The sequence below is a fragment of the Gossypium hirsutum genome, chromosome D12 (genome assembly GCF_007990345.1).
Source record: "Gossypium hirsutum isolate 1008001.06 chromosome D12, Gossypium_hirsutum_v2.1, whole genome shotgun sequence".
NCBI lineage: Eukaryota > Viridiplantae > Streptophyta > Magnoliopsida > Malvales > Malvaceae > Gossypium > Gossypium hirsutum.
This window is the reverse complement of record NC_053448.1, coordinates 38,807,354-38,825,659: the sequence shown is the minus strand read 5'-3', so window position 1 is coordinate 38,825,659 and position 18,306 is coordinate 38,807,354. Positions and strand designations below refer to the sequence as shown.

General features: G+C 37.5%; 3 protein-coding genes across 4 annotated transcripts; 2 read left to right on the top strand and 1 right to left on the bottom strand.

Moving 5' to 3' along the window:
* Positions 1–445: 445 nt before the first annotated feature.
* On the top strand, positions 446–6,161 carry LOC107945600 (putative disease resistance RPP13-like protein 1). 2 transcript variants are annotated; one of them, XM_016879661.2, is made up of 2 exons: positions 446–4,961; positions 5,488–6,161. In XM_016879661.2, exons 1-2 carry the CDS (start codon positions 1,247–1,249, stop codon positions 5,649–5,651), a joined length of 3,879 nt encoding a protein of 1,292 aa, XP_016735150.2. In that variant the 5' UTR covers positions 446–1,246; the 3' UTR covers positions 5,652–6,161. The 2 variants fall into 2 exon arrangements, with proteins under 2 accessions (XP_016735150.2, XP_016735149.2); XM_016879660.2 differs by having other exon boundaries at positions 449–6,161.
* A 267-nt stretch (positions 6,162–6,428) lies between these two features.
* On the bottom strand, positions 6,429–9,637 carry LOC107945599 (serine carboxypeptidase-like 40). Its single transcript, XM_016879659.2, has 7 exons — positions 9,201–9,637; positions 8,341–8,448; positions 7,983–8,257; positions 7,629–7,898; positions 7,090–7,301; positions 6,869–6,974; positions 6,429–6,752 (listed from the first exon to the last, which is right to left on the bottom strand). Exons 1-7 carry the CDS (start codon positions 9,574–9,576, stop codon positions 6,594–6,596), a joined length of 1,506 nt encoding a protein of 501 aa, XP_016735148.1. The 5' UTR covers positions 9,577–9,637; the 3' UTR covers positions 6,429–6,593.
* A 6,108-nt stretch (positions 9,638–15,745) lies between these two features.
* LOC121224538 (uncharacterized) lies at positions 15,746–18,033 on the top strand. The gene is made up of 4 exons (XM_041107990.1): positions 15,746–16,381; positions 16,469–16,525; positions 16,595–17,497; positions 17,569–18,033. Exons 1-4 carry the CDS (start codon positions 15,746–15,748, stop codon positions 18,031–18,033), a joined length of 2,061 nt encoding a protein of 686 aa, XP_040963924.1.
* Positions 18,034–18,306: the final 273 nt, after the last annotated feature.

The following is an 18,306-nucleotide window of genomic DNA, read 5'->3' as shown; positions in this document are numbered from 1 at the left end:
TTTAACAATTAAGTTTATTTTGATCTATGAACTTAAAAAATTAATAAATTTTTAAATGATAATATAGTACAATTTGAAAGTGTTACATTTAATGTTTTAATAATCAGACCGGTTGAATAAATCAAACTATTAATTTTTTATTTGACTAGTTTAATTAATTCAATCATCAAACTAACAATAATTAAATTAATTGTTTTAAAAATCATAAAAATCTAAAAAAATAATTTTTTACTAAATTTGTTCAATTATTGATTTTTGTCTTTATTTTCAATTTTTACCTATTTCAAATAAATTTCAAGACAATTAGTTCAATCTTTTTGTTTGGACTTTTATATTGATCAATTCTTGGTTCACTCGATTCGGTTTTATATTATCAAATTTTGATTGAATTCAAATTCAAATATCAAAATAGATCTAGTTACAAGTCTCAATCTAAAGATCAAAATAAAAAATAAAAAGAAAGTATAGATATCGAAGTTTTGAAATAAAAAAATTATATTTTCAAGAGTTAAAAACTATATTATCTTTAAACAATAATACACGAATTTAGTTATTTTTGGTACAACTTGTGATTTGGACTTAACCAAAAGGTTAAAATGCGTAAATTTATTAAAGTATGTATAAAATAAATTGCTCATAATATCATAGACAAAAGACACCAATAACATTAAGGAGATGATGTCGGTGGTGCACTAATTATTATTTAAACAAAAGACATCAACAAGAAGATGATGTCGGTGGTGGACTAATTATTATTTACTCTTTTTTTTTTCATTTATTTTGAAGAATTTTTATTTTTTACAATGATTTTTATTCATTTTTTAATTATACTATTTTTATTTTATTTTATGAAAGAATATTACAAAACATATGGGTTAAATAATAAACAAAGATAATATCAATGTCAGTATTTTTGTTGGACTGTCCGAGTGTGTTTTCTATTTCCTTTTCCTTGACATATTTCAACTCAGGTTGGGGTTTTAACTAGTACTTATCCGGAATGAATCTGAAGGCAAATAGTGTTACGGGTATTGTCTTCTTATTATTCCAAGTATTTGGTTGGACGCCAAAGGCAACTGGACTCTGCACAGTGCACATCTCATCCCTACTCTCTAGTGATCATCACTTGATGTTGTCTGAAGAGTGCATGACTTGATACTTGATGATGATGATGATGATGATGATGATGATATTCAAGACAAAGGAAGCTTAAGATAATCCTCTTCCATTTCTCGGTTTCACTCAGATGGAAATTATTGTGTCTGGTGTTGCTGATGCTCTGCTCTCTGCTTGCTTCCGCTCCCTCTGTGAAACTCTGTTGTCCCCCGACTTCAATAAATTCTCACGGGAGGAGCAACTTGTAGCCGAATTGAATAAGTGGCAGAATTTGCTGCTTAAACTGAACGCCTCGCTTGAGGATGCCGAAGAAAAGCAAATCACAACTCGATCTGTCAAACTTTGGCTCGGGGACTTACAGGATGTTGCCTTTGATGCCGAAGATGTTGTTGACGAACTTGCCACCGAGGCTTTGCGGCGGAAACAAATGAAGCACACTCTGTCTTCACCAAGCACCACTAAGGTATGGAACTTCTTTCCATCTTGTTTCCGTGCTATCAATCCAAATGCTATTAAGTTTGATGGGAAGATGAAGTTCCGAATACAAGAAATTACTGCAAAGTTTGATGAGTTAGTGGCACGAAAGAATGATTTCAGTTTAGAAGAGATTGGTAGAGGGAGGTCTGAGAAAGTATTTCAGAGTTGCACCACTTCTCTTGTTGACGAGTCTCGTGTTTATGGTAGGACAAGTGATAAAGATGCCATTGTAAACTTGTTGATAGATGGCAGAGAGATGAATAAAGGTGATATTGGTGTGGTTTCCATTGTAGGTATGGGAGGAGTAGGTAAAACTACTCTTGCTCAGTTAGTTTATAAGGACGTGAGAATTAAGACTTCATTTGAGTTGAGAGCTTGGGTTTGTGTCTCTGAGGAATTTGATTTGCTGAGGGTGACAAAGACCTTGCTTCATGCTATTGGTTCTGATATTGGCGAGTTAAAGGATTTAAATTCACTTCAAGAGCAGCTAGAGAAGAAGCTGCTGGGAAGAACGTTTTTGATCATTTTAGATGACATGTGGAATGAGAATTATGAACTTTGGGATATTCTATGCAGACCCTTTGCAGCAGGGGCTGCTGGAAGTAAAATACTGGTCACAACTCGGAATGAACCAGTTGCAGCAGTTGTAGCTAACTGCAGGGGATACGCTTTGAAGGAACTGTCGTATGATGATTGTCTCTCAATATTAACTTCTCATGCTTTAGGAGCCAAAAATTTCGATGAATACCCGAATTTAAGATTGGTTGGCGAACAAATAGTGAAGAGATGCAAAGGGTTGCCACTTGTAGCTAACGCCTTGGGAGGTCTGCTTCGCACTAAAGTTAATGAGGGTGAATGGAAGGACATATTGATGAGCAAGATATGGGATTTGCCTGAAGAAAAAATTGACATAATGCCAGCTCTGAGGCTAAGCTATCTTCATCTTCCTTCCCATTTGAAACGATGCTTTGTTTATTGCGCTATATTTCCAAAGGACTATGAATTTGACAAGGATGAGCTGGTTCAATTGTGGGTGGCGGAGGGTTTCTTACAACAACCTAAAGGAGGGACACAAATGGAGGATTTAGGTTTGAAATGTTTTAATGAGTTACTCTCGCGATCATTTTTCCAGCAGTCAAACAGCAGCCAAACACGATTTGTGATGCATGACCTCATAAATGATTTAGCTAAATCTGTTTCTAGAGAAATATGCTTTAATTTTGAGGATATGGATATGCTTAAGAGTGATGAGTTATGCAGAGCTGTTGAAAAGTTTCGCTATTTAGCCTTCACTCGTGAACAGTACGACATCACAAAAAGATTTGAAGTCCTTTGTCGAATGAAGAAATTAAGAACGTTGATTGCATTACCAACTTGTATGCCTACTTGGGCTGCATGTTGCTATTTAAGTGGTGATGTCTTGCAGAATATGCTGCATAGGTTGAGATGCTTAAGAGTGCTATCCTTGAGTGGTTATTCCATCACTGAGCTACCCCATTCCATTGGTGATTTCAAGCAATTGCGCTACCTGAATTTGTCTCGCAGTAGAATTAAACAGTTACCTCAATCTGTGGGTTTTCTTCTCAACTTGCAAACCTTGAAATTGCAAGGGTGCGAGGAACTTACCAAGTTGCCACCCGTTATCCAAAATCTGGTGAGACTTCATGTTCTTGATCTTACCGGTACTAGTAATTTACAGGAGATGCCATTTAAGGTTGGAAATTTGAAGAATCTTCAGATTTTGTCCAAATTAATTGTAGACAAGGGCATTGGATCTGCTGTTAGTGAATTGAGGGGCTTGTTACATCTACGGGGGGAGCTCTCCATTTTGGGGTTGGAAAATGTTACAGATTTCCAAGATGTTAGCAATGCATATCTCAAGGACAAGGATGGTTTAACTGAGTTGAATTTGCAATGGAGCGATGAGTCCCTTAACTCCCAAAATGAGGAAGGTCAAATGCACGTTCTTGAAAGGCTGCTACCTCATAAAAATCTGGAGAAGCTGAGAATTCGGTTCTATGGTGGTAGAATGTTCCCTTCTTGGTTAGGTGATCCTTCATCGACTAACATAGCATTCTTAGAACTCTATAACTGCAGAAGGAGCACATCACTTCCATCACTTGGGAGACTGCCCTCACTAAAAAAATTGTCCATAATTGGAATGTGTAGATTGCAGAAGGTGGATGCTATGTTTTATGGACATGGTTCCCCATGTATTAAGCCTTTTCCATCACTGGAATTTCTACGGTTTAAGGATATGTTGGAATGGACATACTGGTCTTCTCCTATTCAAGCTAATGAAGACTTGGAAGAATTTCCTTGTCTCCGTGAGCTGGTGGTAGAGAATTGTCCCAACTTGGGTGGAATGTTACCTCCTCGTTTTCTTTCTCTTGTGAAACTTGTAATTAAGCGTTGCCCAAATTTAAAAGCTTCACCGATGAATTCCCCGTCTCTTAATGAGTTAAATGTGGAAGATTCCAATGAAGAGTTGCGGGGTAGCATTCTTCAGTATCCTCAAAACGGGGCTGTGCAGTTTCCAGGTTTCAGTTCCAACTGCATTGGATTAAAATCATTATGGAAAAAGGGTGCTATTTTGTGGAATATTGCTGCTCTTGAGCGTCTGAAAATTAAGGGATGTTCACAGTTTGTGCCATTGGCTGAAAATGAGTGTGTCTTTACATCTCTTAAGGATTTGCAAATTGAGGCATGTCCAAATCTTGCATGCTTTCCCCAGACAGGTTTCCTTCCCAAGTTAAAACATCTTAAGCTCAAAGATTGTCGGGGTCTAAAGTCTCTGCCAAGTACAATTATGATACATAATTGTCCTCTCGAAGAATTGGAGATTGAAAGTTGTCCCGCTCTCACATGCTTTCCAAGTGGCAGGTTACCTACCACACTTAGACGTTTAAAAATCAGGTTCTGTCAAGCTCTAATTTCTCTACCAAAGGGACTGATGCAGACTGATAACAGCTCGAGCAGCATATCTCATCTTGAGAACTTGGAGATCATTGATTGCCCTTCTCTCATTTCATTTCCAAAAGGCAAATTTCCCAGCAGCCTTAAAATACTTAAGATATGGAAAATATTTCATTTGGAATCCCTTTCAGATTGGATGCTGCCCAAAAATTCATCGCTTGAGTTCATTAGTATCATTGATTGCACGACCGTGGAAAGCATGCCTGAGTGCCTAAACAGTCTCACTCATCTGACGGAATTAAACTTACAAAGCTGTCCTGCTCTAAAATGCTTCCCAGAAATGGGCCTGCAACTTCCCAACCTCCGAAAATTTGAAGTCTGTGAGTGCAGTAGTCTCCGGTCCCTTCCTTCTCAGATGCTAAGGCTGACCTCTCTTCAATATCTAACAATTAGTGAGTGCCCTTGTCTTTTGTCCTTTCCAAAAGGTGGCTTGCCTTTGAACCTATTGGCTCTTGTGATCTGGAACTGTAAAAATCTTGAGCAGCCCATCTCAGAGTGGAACCTGCACAATCTAGTCTCTCTCAGGGATTTGACCATTGCTGGTGCACCAGATATGGTTTCCTTTCCAGATGAAATGCGTCCACTTCCCACAAGTCTAATGTATATATCTATATCAAGCCTTCATAATTTGCAATCTCTGTCTGAGGGGCTCCATAATCTGACCATGATTAAAGAGCTGGAAATCTGTGATTGTCCTAAGCTTCAACGGTTACCAAAGGCAGGCTTACCTGCAGAACTTGGAAGATTTTGTATCAGGGACTGTCAACTTCTAAAACAACGTTGTTTGAAGGATAAAGGGGCATATTGGCCTATGATAGCTCACATTCCTTGTCTGGAAATAGAAACTCCTGATGGTTAATGGTTGGATGTTGTAGCTTTTCCTTTCAATGATGATGGACTTTCTCTCTTGGCATGCAGGTTGGAAGATTAAGAAGCTGATTGAATTAAATCTACAATCAAGAAGGTTGGTCCGTACTTTAAAGAACAAGTGTGGTGATGATGGAAAAAAGTGGTCGAGGGAGGTGAAAAATATGGTGGTTGGAATAATTTCAGAGAGAATTCCAAGGCTCAAAAGGTTCTAAATGAAGCTTCTATCTCCCATTTGTAATCTCACCAAAGAAAGTCACAAAAGAGAATTGAAAGTTGCAAGATTCTAGGTAAGCAGCTGTTTACTTGCTCATGAAGCTCGGAGTTCATCGTTTCTGAAGATCAGAAGGTTCATCCGTAGCTTTCCCATCTCTTTCTAGATTTGTGGAGTTATGCTTCGCATTTTCGACCAAACGTTGTCCGTGACTTCGCAACGAGAAGAAAGCCCTTGTCCTAATGACGCATGACGACGTGCACTTCAAAGAATTTCAGCTTATAAATAGGCCTTAGTTACTTTAGGTTTAACATAACAGAAATATTTAGATTGAGCGATGTGCACTTCAAGGAATTTCAGCTTATAATAGGCCTTAGTTACTTTAGGTTTAACATAACAGAAATATTTAGATTGAGAGAAAGGGATTTTGTTTTTGGGCTTCGGGTTTTCATTTAATTTTCTCCTTTTTCGTACTCGTCTTTATTACAGTAAAATCTCTTTTTACCCGTAATTTTTTATTCTCTTTTGATTAGTTTTTTCCAATAAACTGTGTGTTCAATATTTTCGATTCCATTTTATTTAAAAAGATATTGCCTGAGCTTATACATCTAGGCCTAGGCATAGGGTTTCACTGAAAACAGGCAGGCAAGGTCAACCTATAGATCAGCAAATGCTAAATTTTGGTAACCTGGCGAAAGCTGTTACCACTTTATGACCAAACATACGTGTATATGCATATTATAGCTGATGCAATCACCAAATTTTAAAATCCTTTTACTTTATCCTTAAAAAACGAGCATTTCCAGCTTTTAATAGTTGTTTGGTTAAGCCGAAAACTAATTGCTATTCATTGAATAATTAAGAAGGAAACAACAATGGGATATAATAAAGAAACTACTTTTCTTAAACCTAATCAAGAAACTAGACAAATGGGGAGAGGAAATCAGATATATCTTGACGTGTCTGGAAGAGGTGTGCCAGCAAGAAAGTGTTTGATCAGTGAAAGTGCCCTCTTTGGTTGGTAGCTTGGCACTTGGTGCCCCGCCCCTCTTACGGTAGCAAGTGTTAAATCTCCCTTGTATACCTGAGTGTACCCTCCAACCTGCCATATAAATAGCAGCAAAGACAAATGTTAATGACTTTGTAAAGGAATCAAGCTCACGTTAACAGGAACTAGAGATGGTCTATGGCAAAACACAAGATTGTAAATTTTTTTACCTCTCCATCAAGGTACCAAGGATGCCACTTAGTTTTAATTGGAAGATTCATCTTCTGGATAGAGTACTTGGTTGAGGTTACTGGTATCCTTCCATCTATATCACCACTGCATTACATGCAACAAAATCAAAGACATACGTAATATAAGCCTATAATTGAATGTGTTAATTGCGGCATTCTGGTCAGTATCTGATTAGTGAAAATTGATCATCGATCATTACCTAAATATCCACACTCTCAGTCTGTTAGCCAGTAACTCCCGTAGAAGGGGAATGACTGTTGATGGGCTATCTCCCCATGTCGTGATGATGTTGCTGCAGGGTTCCCAACCATGGTCGAGTTTTGTTACATTGGCATGGATGGCCTCTTGCACATCAGCCCTGTTTAGATAAGCGTATACGTAATTGTCGCTGCATGGATCAAAATTCACCACCTAGACCAACCACGAAAAACTATTTCAGTTATACTACCTGTTGGCTAGATGTAGAAAAGCTTATAAATGCAAATACTGCACTAAAATTAGAAAGGAACCCCTCGGGCTTTTAGGACTAGCAGCTCAGGAATGATCATGTAGATGCATTTTCTATCAACTTTGACTTGTCCTTAACCCAAGCTTCTAAATGGTCTAAAAATAAAATTTTGAACTTGGCCGACATGGCCACATATGAACAATAGTTACTCAAAAACCTAGTGAGACTGACAGAAATTAGACTGCAAAAGCTTATTCCAACTGTTGTGTGGGTTGTTTTAGTCAACTTACAGAAGGCTCCTTGGGCTGGACTGTGAGGCTTGAATCGTGGCATAAGGGGGCGTAGATATTGTAAATATCAATGTTATAAGTATCCCTGTTAACCTCATCAGTGGCTGCATTGCATTCGGTACTGGACTCCGCGTCCATGTTATTCTCGGATTCAAGATTACAGTATTTTGAAATCCTGTACGCAGTTTCATCTGAAATGAGAGCATGACTCTTAAAGAAGTCATACATTCCTTTAACATCAGTTTCATCATTGATCACAGCATTCCCAATCTGAAATTCATGTTCAACACAATTAGGCTCGAATATAAAAAAAGAAAAATTGAAAGAGAAGGAAAAGGACAAGCAATGACATACTATGATCCCTTTGAGATTTATAAGGGTGGTGTTAGCCTTTTTGTTGTGTAGGAGAATGGTATGTGCAAGTTGAGGAACATAATGCCCCGCATAGCTTTCACCAGAGATATAAAAATCCCTTTCTTTGTATTCAGGAAACCTCTCCAACCAGTTTATCAAGAACACATAATTATCAACAACTGTTTTACTGTCACCACTTCTATCATAATCAGATGTTGTGTTGGAGTATGAAAATCCTACTCCAGCAGGCGACTCCAGAAACAAAACATTTGCAGCTGCATGCAATTATTAAGAAAATCAACTCTTTTTTCTTTTTCTTTTTAATGCCTGAAACTGAACTGCTAATAAAAGGTTATACCATGGTTCCATGAGTATCTATTTCTGTAAAGTGTTTTTCCATCGCTATGAACACGAAAGGGTCCAATCTCTTCCATTGCGCCGTAGGCTAGAGATGAACACCCGGGCCCTGATCACAATATATATAACAAATATATTCATATTAATCATCAAACTGCTCTTGTTTCATATAGAATAAAGTCAAACTGAAACCTTTTTTTCTTCTTTCTTTCTAAAATGCCAGAGTTTTGAAATCTAGTTTTAATTACAAGCAAAGTGCTTCAGAGCTGATGAACAACAGTAAAATCTAATAATTTAATCAGAACATGGCCATCACTTATTCTGCCAACTTGGGGTTCCATAAAAACTGTACTATCATAATAAAGAAAAAAAAAGACAACATATGGTAATAATATATATACATGTTGTCATGTCAACATCGATCCGTGTGATATGTTGTTAGAACACTCAACTTTTTATTTAATTCCACAATTGGTAAAACATGCATGCCGAGAAATCCTCCACAGGTACTGCAGTACACGGCCATCTCCGAAAAACTTGGTAGTTAACAGGCCAGGAAGATGTAGATATTACTTTTATAATAGGAACCATGCAATTTTTATTTTTATTTTTATTTTTATTTTCACATTCCATGATTAATTAATAGTAGCCTATGGTTATTAATAATTAGCTCCAACATAAGGAATGTGGCCTCATTATAGCAAGGAACTAAAGAGAGTGACAAAGAAAAAGGCAGGTAATTTGATTTAATGGAGACATAAAAATAAGATGTAGGATAAGTTGATAACCAAAACACTAGATTAATTGAAGAAGAGATGATTGGGGGCTTTAAACAAAATAAAAAGACAATGCAGAGCCTACCTCCATTAAGCCAAAGAAGAAGAGGCAAAGACTCCTTAGACTGCTGGGCCTCAACGAAATAATAGTACAGTGCACGACCTGCTTTTTTATCAACTGTTACGTACCCACCGTACTGTGAAAATCGGACATGAGGTTGACCAGGCAACTTTGGAATTCTATCTTTCTCTTTCATTTCTTCTTGTCCATGAATCCTGCTCTTGTTTATGTGGTGAATTGCCTTGAAAGGACTCTTATTAAGAACATGACTTCCCTTCATTTTGATCTCGTAAAGATGGCCAAGAGCTTCTGTTTGCTTCTTCCCATGGCTTGGAGCTACCATACATGAAACAATGAGGAAGAAAGCAACAAGGACAACAACATAACATTTCTTCTCCATTGCTTACTTTCTGTTGGAAAGACAAGGACGGGGCTCTCATTGTTTCAGATCCAAAAGTGGGTATTATTATATCATATCAAATGCCCAAGAATAATTGTTTTTAATGAATAAGATTTCAACAACCAGCAAGGTTTGAGGGTTTTTTTTTTTCAAAGAAATAGTAATCTCATCCAAACTATGGCATGATGCTTAGGCAACAATACATACAATCATGTTATGCCATGTGAGGGTAATTACAAAATAAAATAAAATTTGGTCAATCGATCAATGAACATGGAAGAGCAGCATGATTGAGACTTGTTCACATGATTAAGTTGAATAAATGTGATCCATAATAAAAACTAATTAAATAATAATCTATTGGTAATTGCAATTCTAGTTAAGCACCCTCTACAAAAATTAATATAGGTTAATTTGGGTTACAATTTGTAGATATGATTTGCTTTATTTTATTTATTAATTAATTTACACAGTAAAAGGAAATAGAGAGAGAATTGTAGGTAGATGAAGAATATAATTATAAATGAGACAAAATGTAAATCAAAGCCGGCCATGCATATATATTCTTTTATTATAAAGTAATAGATGTTATACAGTACAACTATAATAGTAATTAATTTTGATATTAACCTTGCTATTAAAATTCTTTTTCTCTTTGAACTTTATATAATGGCCTGATGGTTAAGAGTGTTTATTGTTTCAGGTGTGTCTTGAATTCGAGTTACGATAATCGTATTTGTTGTTCGAAACTTTTACCTTATTATTATAATTCAACAAAAATATATATATTCTGTAATGCCTAATTTTTACCCGGCCCCAAATAAATAAAATAAATACAGAGCCTGATTGCAAACAGGCCATAAGGGCCCAAAATGAAGTAAATAGAGGCCCAAAATTAGTCCCAGGCCCAAAGCAGTTTCAGAAACCCTAAGGTTATCTGGGGTAAGCCTTGCGCCGCAGCCGCCTCTCCCGTTCGCCTTCACCTGCAAGGAAACAAACAACAAAAGGAAAGAAAATCAAAGATTTGCAGATCAAACAGATTTTCTTTTGATTTTGGATTAGAATTTATTCTTATTTCGGCTATAAAAAGCCATAAACACACTGTAACGAGATCGGATTTTTTTCGAAATCAATAAAAGGGCCCTATTTTTACAAAACAAACGGAGACATAAGCGAATAAAGGTTGATACTTGCGTTTCTATTTTATTTTTCCGATTATATCTATGTATTTTATTATTTATATAAATAATATAAATATAAAAGGAAGGAAAAAACCTGTTTTCGAGCCTTAACCGCTGTGGATGGCCGAGGAAGTCGTCACCGAGGATTGACGACCGGAAGCCGAAAGGTTTCTCTGCTTTTAGGGGCTCTTTCTTTATTGTTTCGCAAGATTTAAGCCCGGATTCGGGCATAAGGGTGTTGAGAAGGCTAAAAGGGAGATTTTCCCTTTCCCGGCCACCGCAGACGGTGGTGCCGGCGCCGGAGATCGGCAGCCGGTGTGGTGGTCGGTAACCGTCCGATGACCGGCCAATGGCCAGAGGACAGAGGGGTTGAGAGAGTTTTAAAAGGTCTTTTTTTTTTCTTGAAAATGTTCTGAAATGATTTTTTTGGAGGAAGGGAAGCATATATACGATACCAAAACGGTGTCGTTTTGGAAAGCCTCCAGACGCACAAAATCATCGTCGTTTTGGGTGCCCGACCTAAGTCCGACCCGATCCACTTTAGGGTCCGCGTGTTTGTATGCGGAGGGGCAAATTGTGCTTTTAGCCCCTCCGCCTTTTAACATATTTTCAATTAGGTTTTTTTTTATTTTTTTTTTAAATTCGACCTTTAATTTATTTTAAATTCCAATTTAATCCTTTTGGAACGGCGCCGTTTTAGAGGAGAAGAGAAAATTGCCCTTCCAGCCCCTCTATGTAATTCGCGAGTTCAATTTGGTCCTCCAAACTTTATTTATTTGCGGATTCACCCCTGTTTTTTACTTGCGACCCAATTTAGTCCTTTTTTCCATATTTTTCTTAAAATCAGTATTTCTGATATTTCTTTTAAAATTATTATTATTTATATATATAAATATGTTTCTTTTGTAGGTATTTATACCTTAAAAAACTAATATTTTTCGTATATTTATAGACACATGTTTTATTTAATTAATTTTGATATTATTTTAAATTTATATATTTTTATGGGTACATGTATACATTTTTTTGTTTATTTCAATCATTTGTCTATTAATTTAGGATTACATATTTTTTATTATTATCTTGCCCATTTATTTGATATTTTACATGCTATTATTTTATTTATTTGTTCATATATTTGCATTATTTCTATGCTATCGTAGTATTTATTATTGCAATATATATTTAATGTAGCATAACATTACATTTTTTTACTCGATCTTTAAAATCAAACTTTTTCAAAATGGGGATAATGCTTGTATTTAGGGTTTTCAAGAAAATTGAGCCCTAACGTATTTGGTTCCGATTTTCTTCATTAAATCTAACATTCGAGCATTCTTCTTTAATCAAAAATAAGAGTTCATTATTGGGAATTCAACACGTTGTGTCCTAACGTATTGGATGTGACGCATTAATTTCTCGAAATAAAGATTCTTTTTTTTCTAAAAATAATAAAGGAAATATTCCGAGTTTGAGATTTTAGAGGAATCGTGCCCTAACGTATTGGGTGTGATTTCTTAAATCTTGGATAAGTGGATGTTCTTTTAAAGTAAAGGAAATATTCCGAGTTTGGGATTTTAGAGGAATCGTGCCCTAACGTATTGGGTGTGATTTCTTAAATCTTGGATAAGTGAATGTTCTTTTAAAGTTTTATTGCACTAGTATTTTGGCCCAATTCATTTTGTAGGAAATTAGAATGATGTGCCCTGACGCATTGGGTGTGGCATTTTTGCTTCTCTAAATTGAGAATGGTCTTAATACGCAACGTTTTAAGTTTTTTTTAAAGATTATATTTTCAAATTTTCGACATTAAGACATTAATTAATTAACTAGGTATCAATTTTTGGGCGTTACGAGGGTGCTAATCCTTCCTTGTACGTAACTGACTCCCGAACCCGTTTTCTAAACTTGTAGACCAAAGCTGTTTTTAGGTGATCCAATCACACCCTAATAAAAGATTGGTGGCGACTCCCAATTTTCATTTTTTTAAAGTCGACAACCTAAAACTTTAAAAAAAATGGTTTCGACAGCTTGGCGACTCCACTAGGGAATTTTTTTAAATAAGAGAGTCGAGCCGCAAAGTTGATTAATTTTTGTCTTATGGTCAAGAAAATATTTAAAAAAAAAACTCATGACATCCTTTTGCATTCATTATCTTCTTGTTTAAATATTATTTGCATTCTACATTTCATCAGTTGAACGTTTTTACCCTTTTAAGTGGGAGTGAGAAGCTATGCCTTCGTGAGGTTTTCACCTCCGTATAGGATAGTGGATCACTTTCGGGATACATCGGTACCTATGCCTTCGTGAGATTTTCATCTCCGTATAGTCATAGGGAAAATGTGTCCCCCTGAACCGAACTTGATTTATATGAGCCTATAATGAGTGAGGATCAATGAATCTGTTGGTTTGGGTACCTTTACTTTAGAGCCAAACCGCATATAATGAGCCTTAGAAGCTTGCCTTAGGTAGAACTACACTAAACCCTAATAGATGCCCTAATAAACGTTTTACTCTTCCTTGATTATATGCTTGTATTGGATACTGACTCTTGTGCTTTATTTTGTTTGCATGACATGGCATTTCATTTTATCATAAAAGGCGTCAGTTCAGATTCGGTTGCTAGATAGAAAGCTTAACATGGAAAAAGGGTTTCTTGATAAAGTAGAGGACAATGCGGCTGTCCGAACTTGGTCTGAAATAATGCAGCAAGAAAAGGGTGATAGCCTGGCCGATGGGTATGTATCGGAATTATGGGATTTTATTCGCATCAGTGTGGCTCAAAACAATTTGCAGGAGTTGAAAGAAATTTGGGATCAGAGGAACAATGATGTTAGGCAGTTATTTTACGACAATTTTAGGGACTTGCCTTATTTGCTTGATGTGAAGGTAGACAAACATTTGTTTCGAGCCCTCGCCCAGTTTTGGAATCCTGCTTACAGTTGCTTCACGTTTGGGAATCTCGATTTGGTACCTACGATACAGGAGTATGTGGCTTTACTCTGATGTTCAAAGTTTCAAGTGGATAGGGTCTACTCGAGAGCGGTGAATGTGCCAACCTTTTCAAAGAAGCTGATAGGAATAACAAGGATGAGTGAGCAGTAGGTCGCTGCACGAGTTAAGCAAAAGGGGGACAGTAAGTGCATTCCTTGGAGGAGCTTGAAGGATGCAATTCTCACTCACCCAGACGTAAGAAAGAGGTTAGATATCTTCGCTTTAAGTATATATGGCTTGGTTATCTTCCCTAAAGTCTTGGGGCATGTGGACGAAGCAGTCACCGATTTATTTGATCGGCTTGATAAGAAGGTTTCACCGATTCCAGTAATTTTGGCAGAAACCTTTAGGTCATTGAGTGCATGCTGAAGGACGGGTGATGGTAGATTTATCGGATGTGATCAGCTTCTACTCGTATGGTTTCACAGTCACTTTTGGAAGGTGGATAAAGTTTCGTATCGGGTCTTCTCTGAAAATTATTCACCACTAAAAGAGATAGTTGCTACGCCGAGGAGGGATGACATTTCGGAGGAAAAATGCATGGCAATCCTTCAAAATATTCAAGAGGAAGATGTTAAGTAGAGAGCTCCTTGGTTGCTTCCAGATGAGATCCTATATAAGTGTGGTAATTTCGATTGGGTACCTTTATTGGGTATTTGGGGAGCTGTCGGATATGCCTCATTATTGGTGCTAAGGCAATATAGGTCAAGGCAGTTTATACCTGCGACACAAGGGATAGTTGATTGTGAATTTTCATACAAAGATGATGGTTATAGAAAGAAGATTCAAGAAATGTCCAATGCGTGAAAACAGACTCGCCGAATAAAGAGGTTAGCTGTGGAGCCGATGACAACTCCTGAGTACTATGGATGGTGGGCTAGAAGGATTAATGATAACACACCTAAGTTAAATCATGAGGACAACCAGTCAATAGAAGAGCATTTGCGAGTCATCCCTTCGAAATTAGAAATTATAAGACGAGATTTTGAGAGGAAGAACGCGGATTTGGAGAAAAGGATAGAGCAAATAGAGGTGGAAAAGACGAACTTGAGATTGGACATAGATGTTCAGAAGCTTGAGAATGAAAAGTTGAAGAAAGAGAAAAATAAGGCTGATGAGGAACTGGGCAGTCTAAAGACGGATTATAAAAAGTTGCGTTTGTCAATAAGAACTGCTGGGCTGGGAAAGACATCAGAACAGTGGCGAGTAAAAATCCAAGAAGAAAAAGACAAGGCCGATAGGTAGGAACAGATATTTCAAGAGATGCAAAGGCGAAATGAGGCTTTAGAAAAGAGTTTGTCAGAAAGCCAGAAGGAAAATGGCGAATTAAAGGATAGAGTGATTGTGTTGAAAAGATCTCTTTGTCAGTATTGAAGCCGAAACTCTACAATAGAGTTAAAAGTAAGCTTAAGCAAGATTGACGAAATGAAGAAAAGAATCGAAGAGCTAGAAACGGTGCTGCAAAATTGTGAGATCCAGATCAAGCACTTGAAAGTAAACGAAAATTGTAATAATGAACAACTCCACCACTTTCAGAGTCAAGTTAGGAGCAGAGATCATCTTATCGAGGAAGCTGTGGTCCAGATTCGAGAAGTAGCTGATCATATACAGACTTTAGCAGTACAGGCTGACACGCTGAGTGTGAAGTATGAATTAGAATCGGATCGGGGGCAGGAATTAGCTTTGTTACTTAGGAAGATTAGAATTTTGGTTACTAGGGCAAGGTCTTATTTGTAATTCGCTTTATGTAAAGGAATTTGCTTTCTAGTAAGGTTTTTTTATATGGAATTGAATCAAAATTGACGTCTTTTTGCATTCATGCATTGCATTACTTCATATGCATTTAAAAACATTAAACGATTCTAATTAATTCAAATCACTCCTCAGATAATTTGGAAACCAACCAATCAACCGAACACCGTTATGGTACTCGATCGAAAACTAGAGACATGGACCAAAGGCTAGAACAGTTCCAGAAAGAAATGTAAGAGCAAATGAATGAGAAACTAGAGAAGATTCAACAAAAGATGATGGATAAAATAATGGAATCTCAGGGGAGTATGATGGCTAAGTTGACTCAGTTATTAACTGGGGGAATTGACAAAGGGAAGGGCTTGGTGCCCAACATTGCAGACAACGAGGGACCTGTTTATTCCGCAGGACTTACTTCTCAACAAACAGGGATATATCCGTGCAAATCCTCCATCACTATTAAGCCTCAAGACGATATTGAAACACCAATAAACTTTCAAGCTAGAGACAATTTTGCTAATCCTGTTATCCCAGACTTCGACGAGATGATCGAGAAAATGAATGATGAATTACCGAAACAGCTCAAGGAAAAATATAAATGGCTGGAGGAAAAACTTAGAGCGATAGAAGATAATGAGAGCTACCATGGAATTGATGCTAGAGAATTAAGCTTGGTTCCAGGTTTAGTACTTCCTCACAAGTTCAAAATGCCAGAGTTCGAGAAGTACAACGGAACTAGTAGCTCCAAAGCTCATATTACTATGTTCTGCAGGAGGATGACTGGATATGTTAATAATGACCAGTTACAGATACATTGCTTTCAGGATAGCCTCGCAGGGGCTGCATCCAAATGGTACAATCAACTGAGCCGTACCCAGGTTAATTCATGGAGAGATCTAGCACAGACATTCTTAAAATAGTACAGCCATGTGACTGACATGGTACCTGATAGAATTACTCTGCAGAACATGGAGAAGAAGTCTGGTGAAAGTTTCAGTCAGTACGCACAGAGATGGAGGGAGGTTGCTGTCTAAGTTCAGCCATCTCTTCTAGAAAGAGAGATGACGATGCTTTTCGTTAATACATTGAAGGCCTCATTTATTACGCATCTGTTAGGGAGCTCTTCCAAAAGCTTTTCTGACATAATTATGAACGGGGAAATGATAGAAAATGCCATCAGAAGCGGAAAAATAGATGCTGGGGAAGGTAGCAGAAGGTCAGCTTCGAAAAAGAAGGAGAACGAGGTTAACAACACAAGTTCATATTCAAAAACGATTACAGTCAATCAACCGGCAAAGACGGCTGTTAACCAGCAGGGATCATCAAAGCAGAGATCTGACACAAGACAAAACACAGAAAAGCTTCAATTTACGCCAATTCCAATGTCGTATAAGGAGCTATATCAGAATTTATTCAATGCACATGTGGTTGCCCCTCACCACTTAAAACCCCTGCAACCTCTATACACCAAGTGGTACGATGCGAGCGCACAGTGCGATTATCACGCGAGAATTGTGGGGTATTCTATAGAACATTGTACGACGTTTAAGAAGCTGGTAGAAAGGCTTATAAGCATGGGTGTGGTTAAATTGGATGATTCGCCTAGTACAGAGAATCTGTTACCTAATCATAATGATAATGGAGTAAACATGATAGGTGGGAGCATGGGTAGAAAGATCAAGGAGGACATATCAGAGGTGAAAATTCCTTTGAGGTGGGTCTGGAAAAATATGGTAAGAAGAGGATTGATCGTCTCAAGTTTAAAGAGAAGCTTCGAAAGAGTGGAAAATTACTGTGAGTTCCATCACGAGGAGGGACATGAAATCCAGGAATGCGCAGAATTCAGAGCCTTGGTTCAAGACCTGATGGATAATAAGGAGATGGAATTTTATGAAGAAGTTAAAGAGGAGGGGAGTATTTGCACATCGGAGTCTTTGAAGGTTCCAAGAGTAATGCAGCCTGTGGTCATTATCTCGCGACCCAAAAAGGATGAGGTGAGAATACTAGCAATGCCAAAGATCATAATAAAGAAACCTGCAACCTTTCCTTACCAAGACGCAAGAAGGTTCCATGGAGCTACGAGTGCAATATAACTGTCCCAGGAAAAGAGACTGCAAAGGGCCAGTTTGTGAGGGCCAATCCAGAATCTATGAAAGAGGCCATAATAGGGGAACAAAAAGGGAAAATAGCTGAGCCAGTGAAGGAGGAAGAAGCTGTGGAATTCCTCAAATTTTTAAAGAATAGTGTGTACAATGTCGTCGAGCAGTTGCATCAACAATCAGCCTGCATATTTGTACTGTCATTACTCTTGAATTCAGAAGTACATCGAAACGCGTTGATGAAGATGCTAAATGAGACCTATGTGTCCAAGGATATTTTTGTCAGTAAGCTAGATCGATTGGTCAATAATATTAGTGCTGATAATTTCATATTTTTCAATGATGATGAGATACTTCCTGGGGGCATGGGATCTACCAAAGCTTTGCATATTACTGCACGATGTAAGGGGCATATTTTGCCGGAGTATTGATTGACAATGGATCAGCTTTGAACGTACTGCCATTATTCACGCTTAACGGGCTACTCATAGACAGTTCGCACATGAAAATGTGTCAAAATATAGTGAGGGCGTTTGACGGTACAGAAAGGAATGTCATGGGAAGAATTAAGATACCCTTACTGATTGGCCCAACAATCTATGAGGTAGATTTTATTGTGATGGACATCAAACCTTCCTATAATTATTTATTAGGAAGGCCATGGATACATTCGGCAGGGGCAGTACCGTCATCATTACACCAGA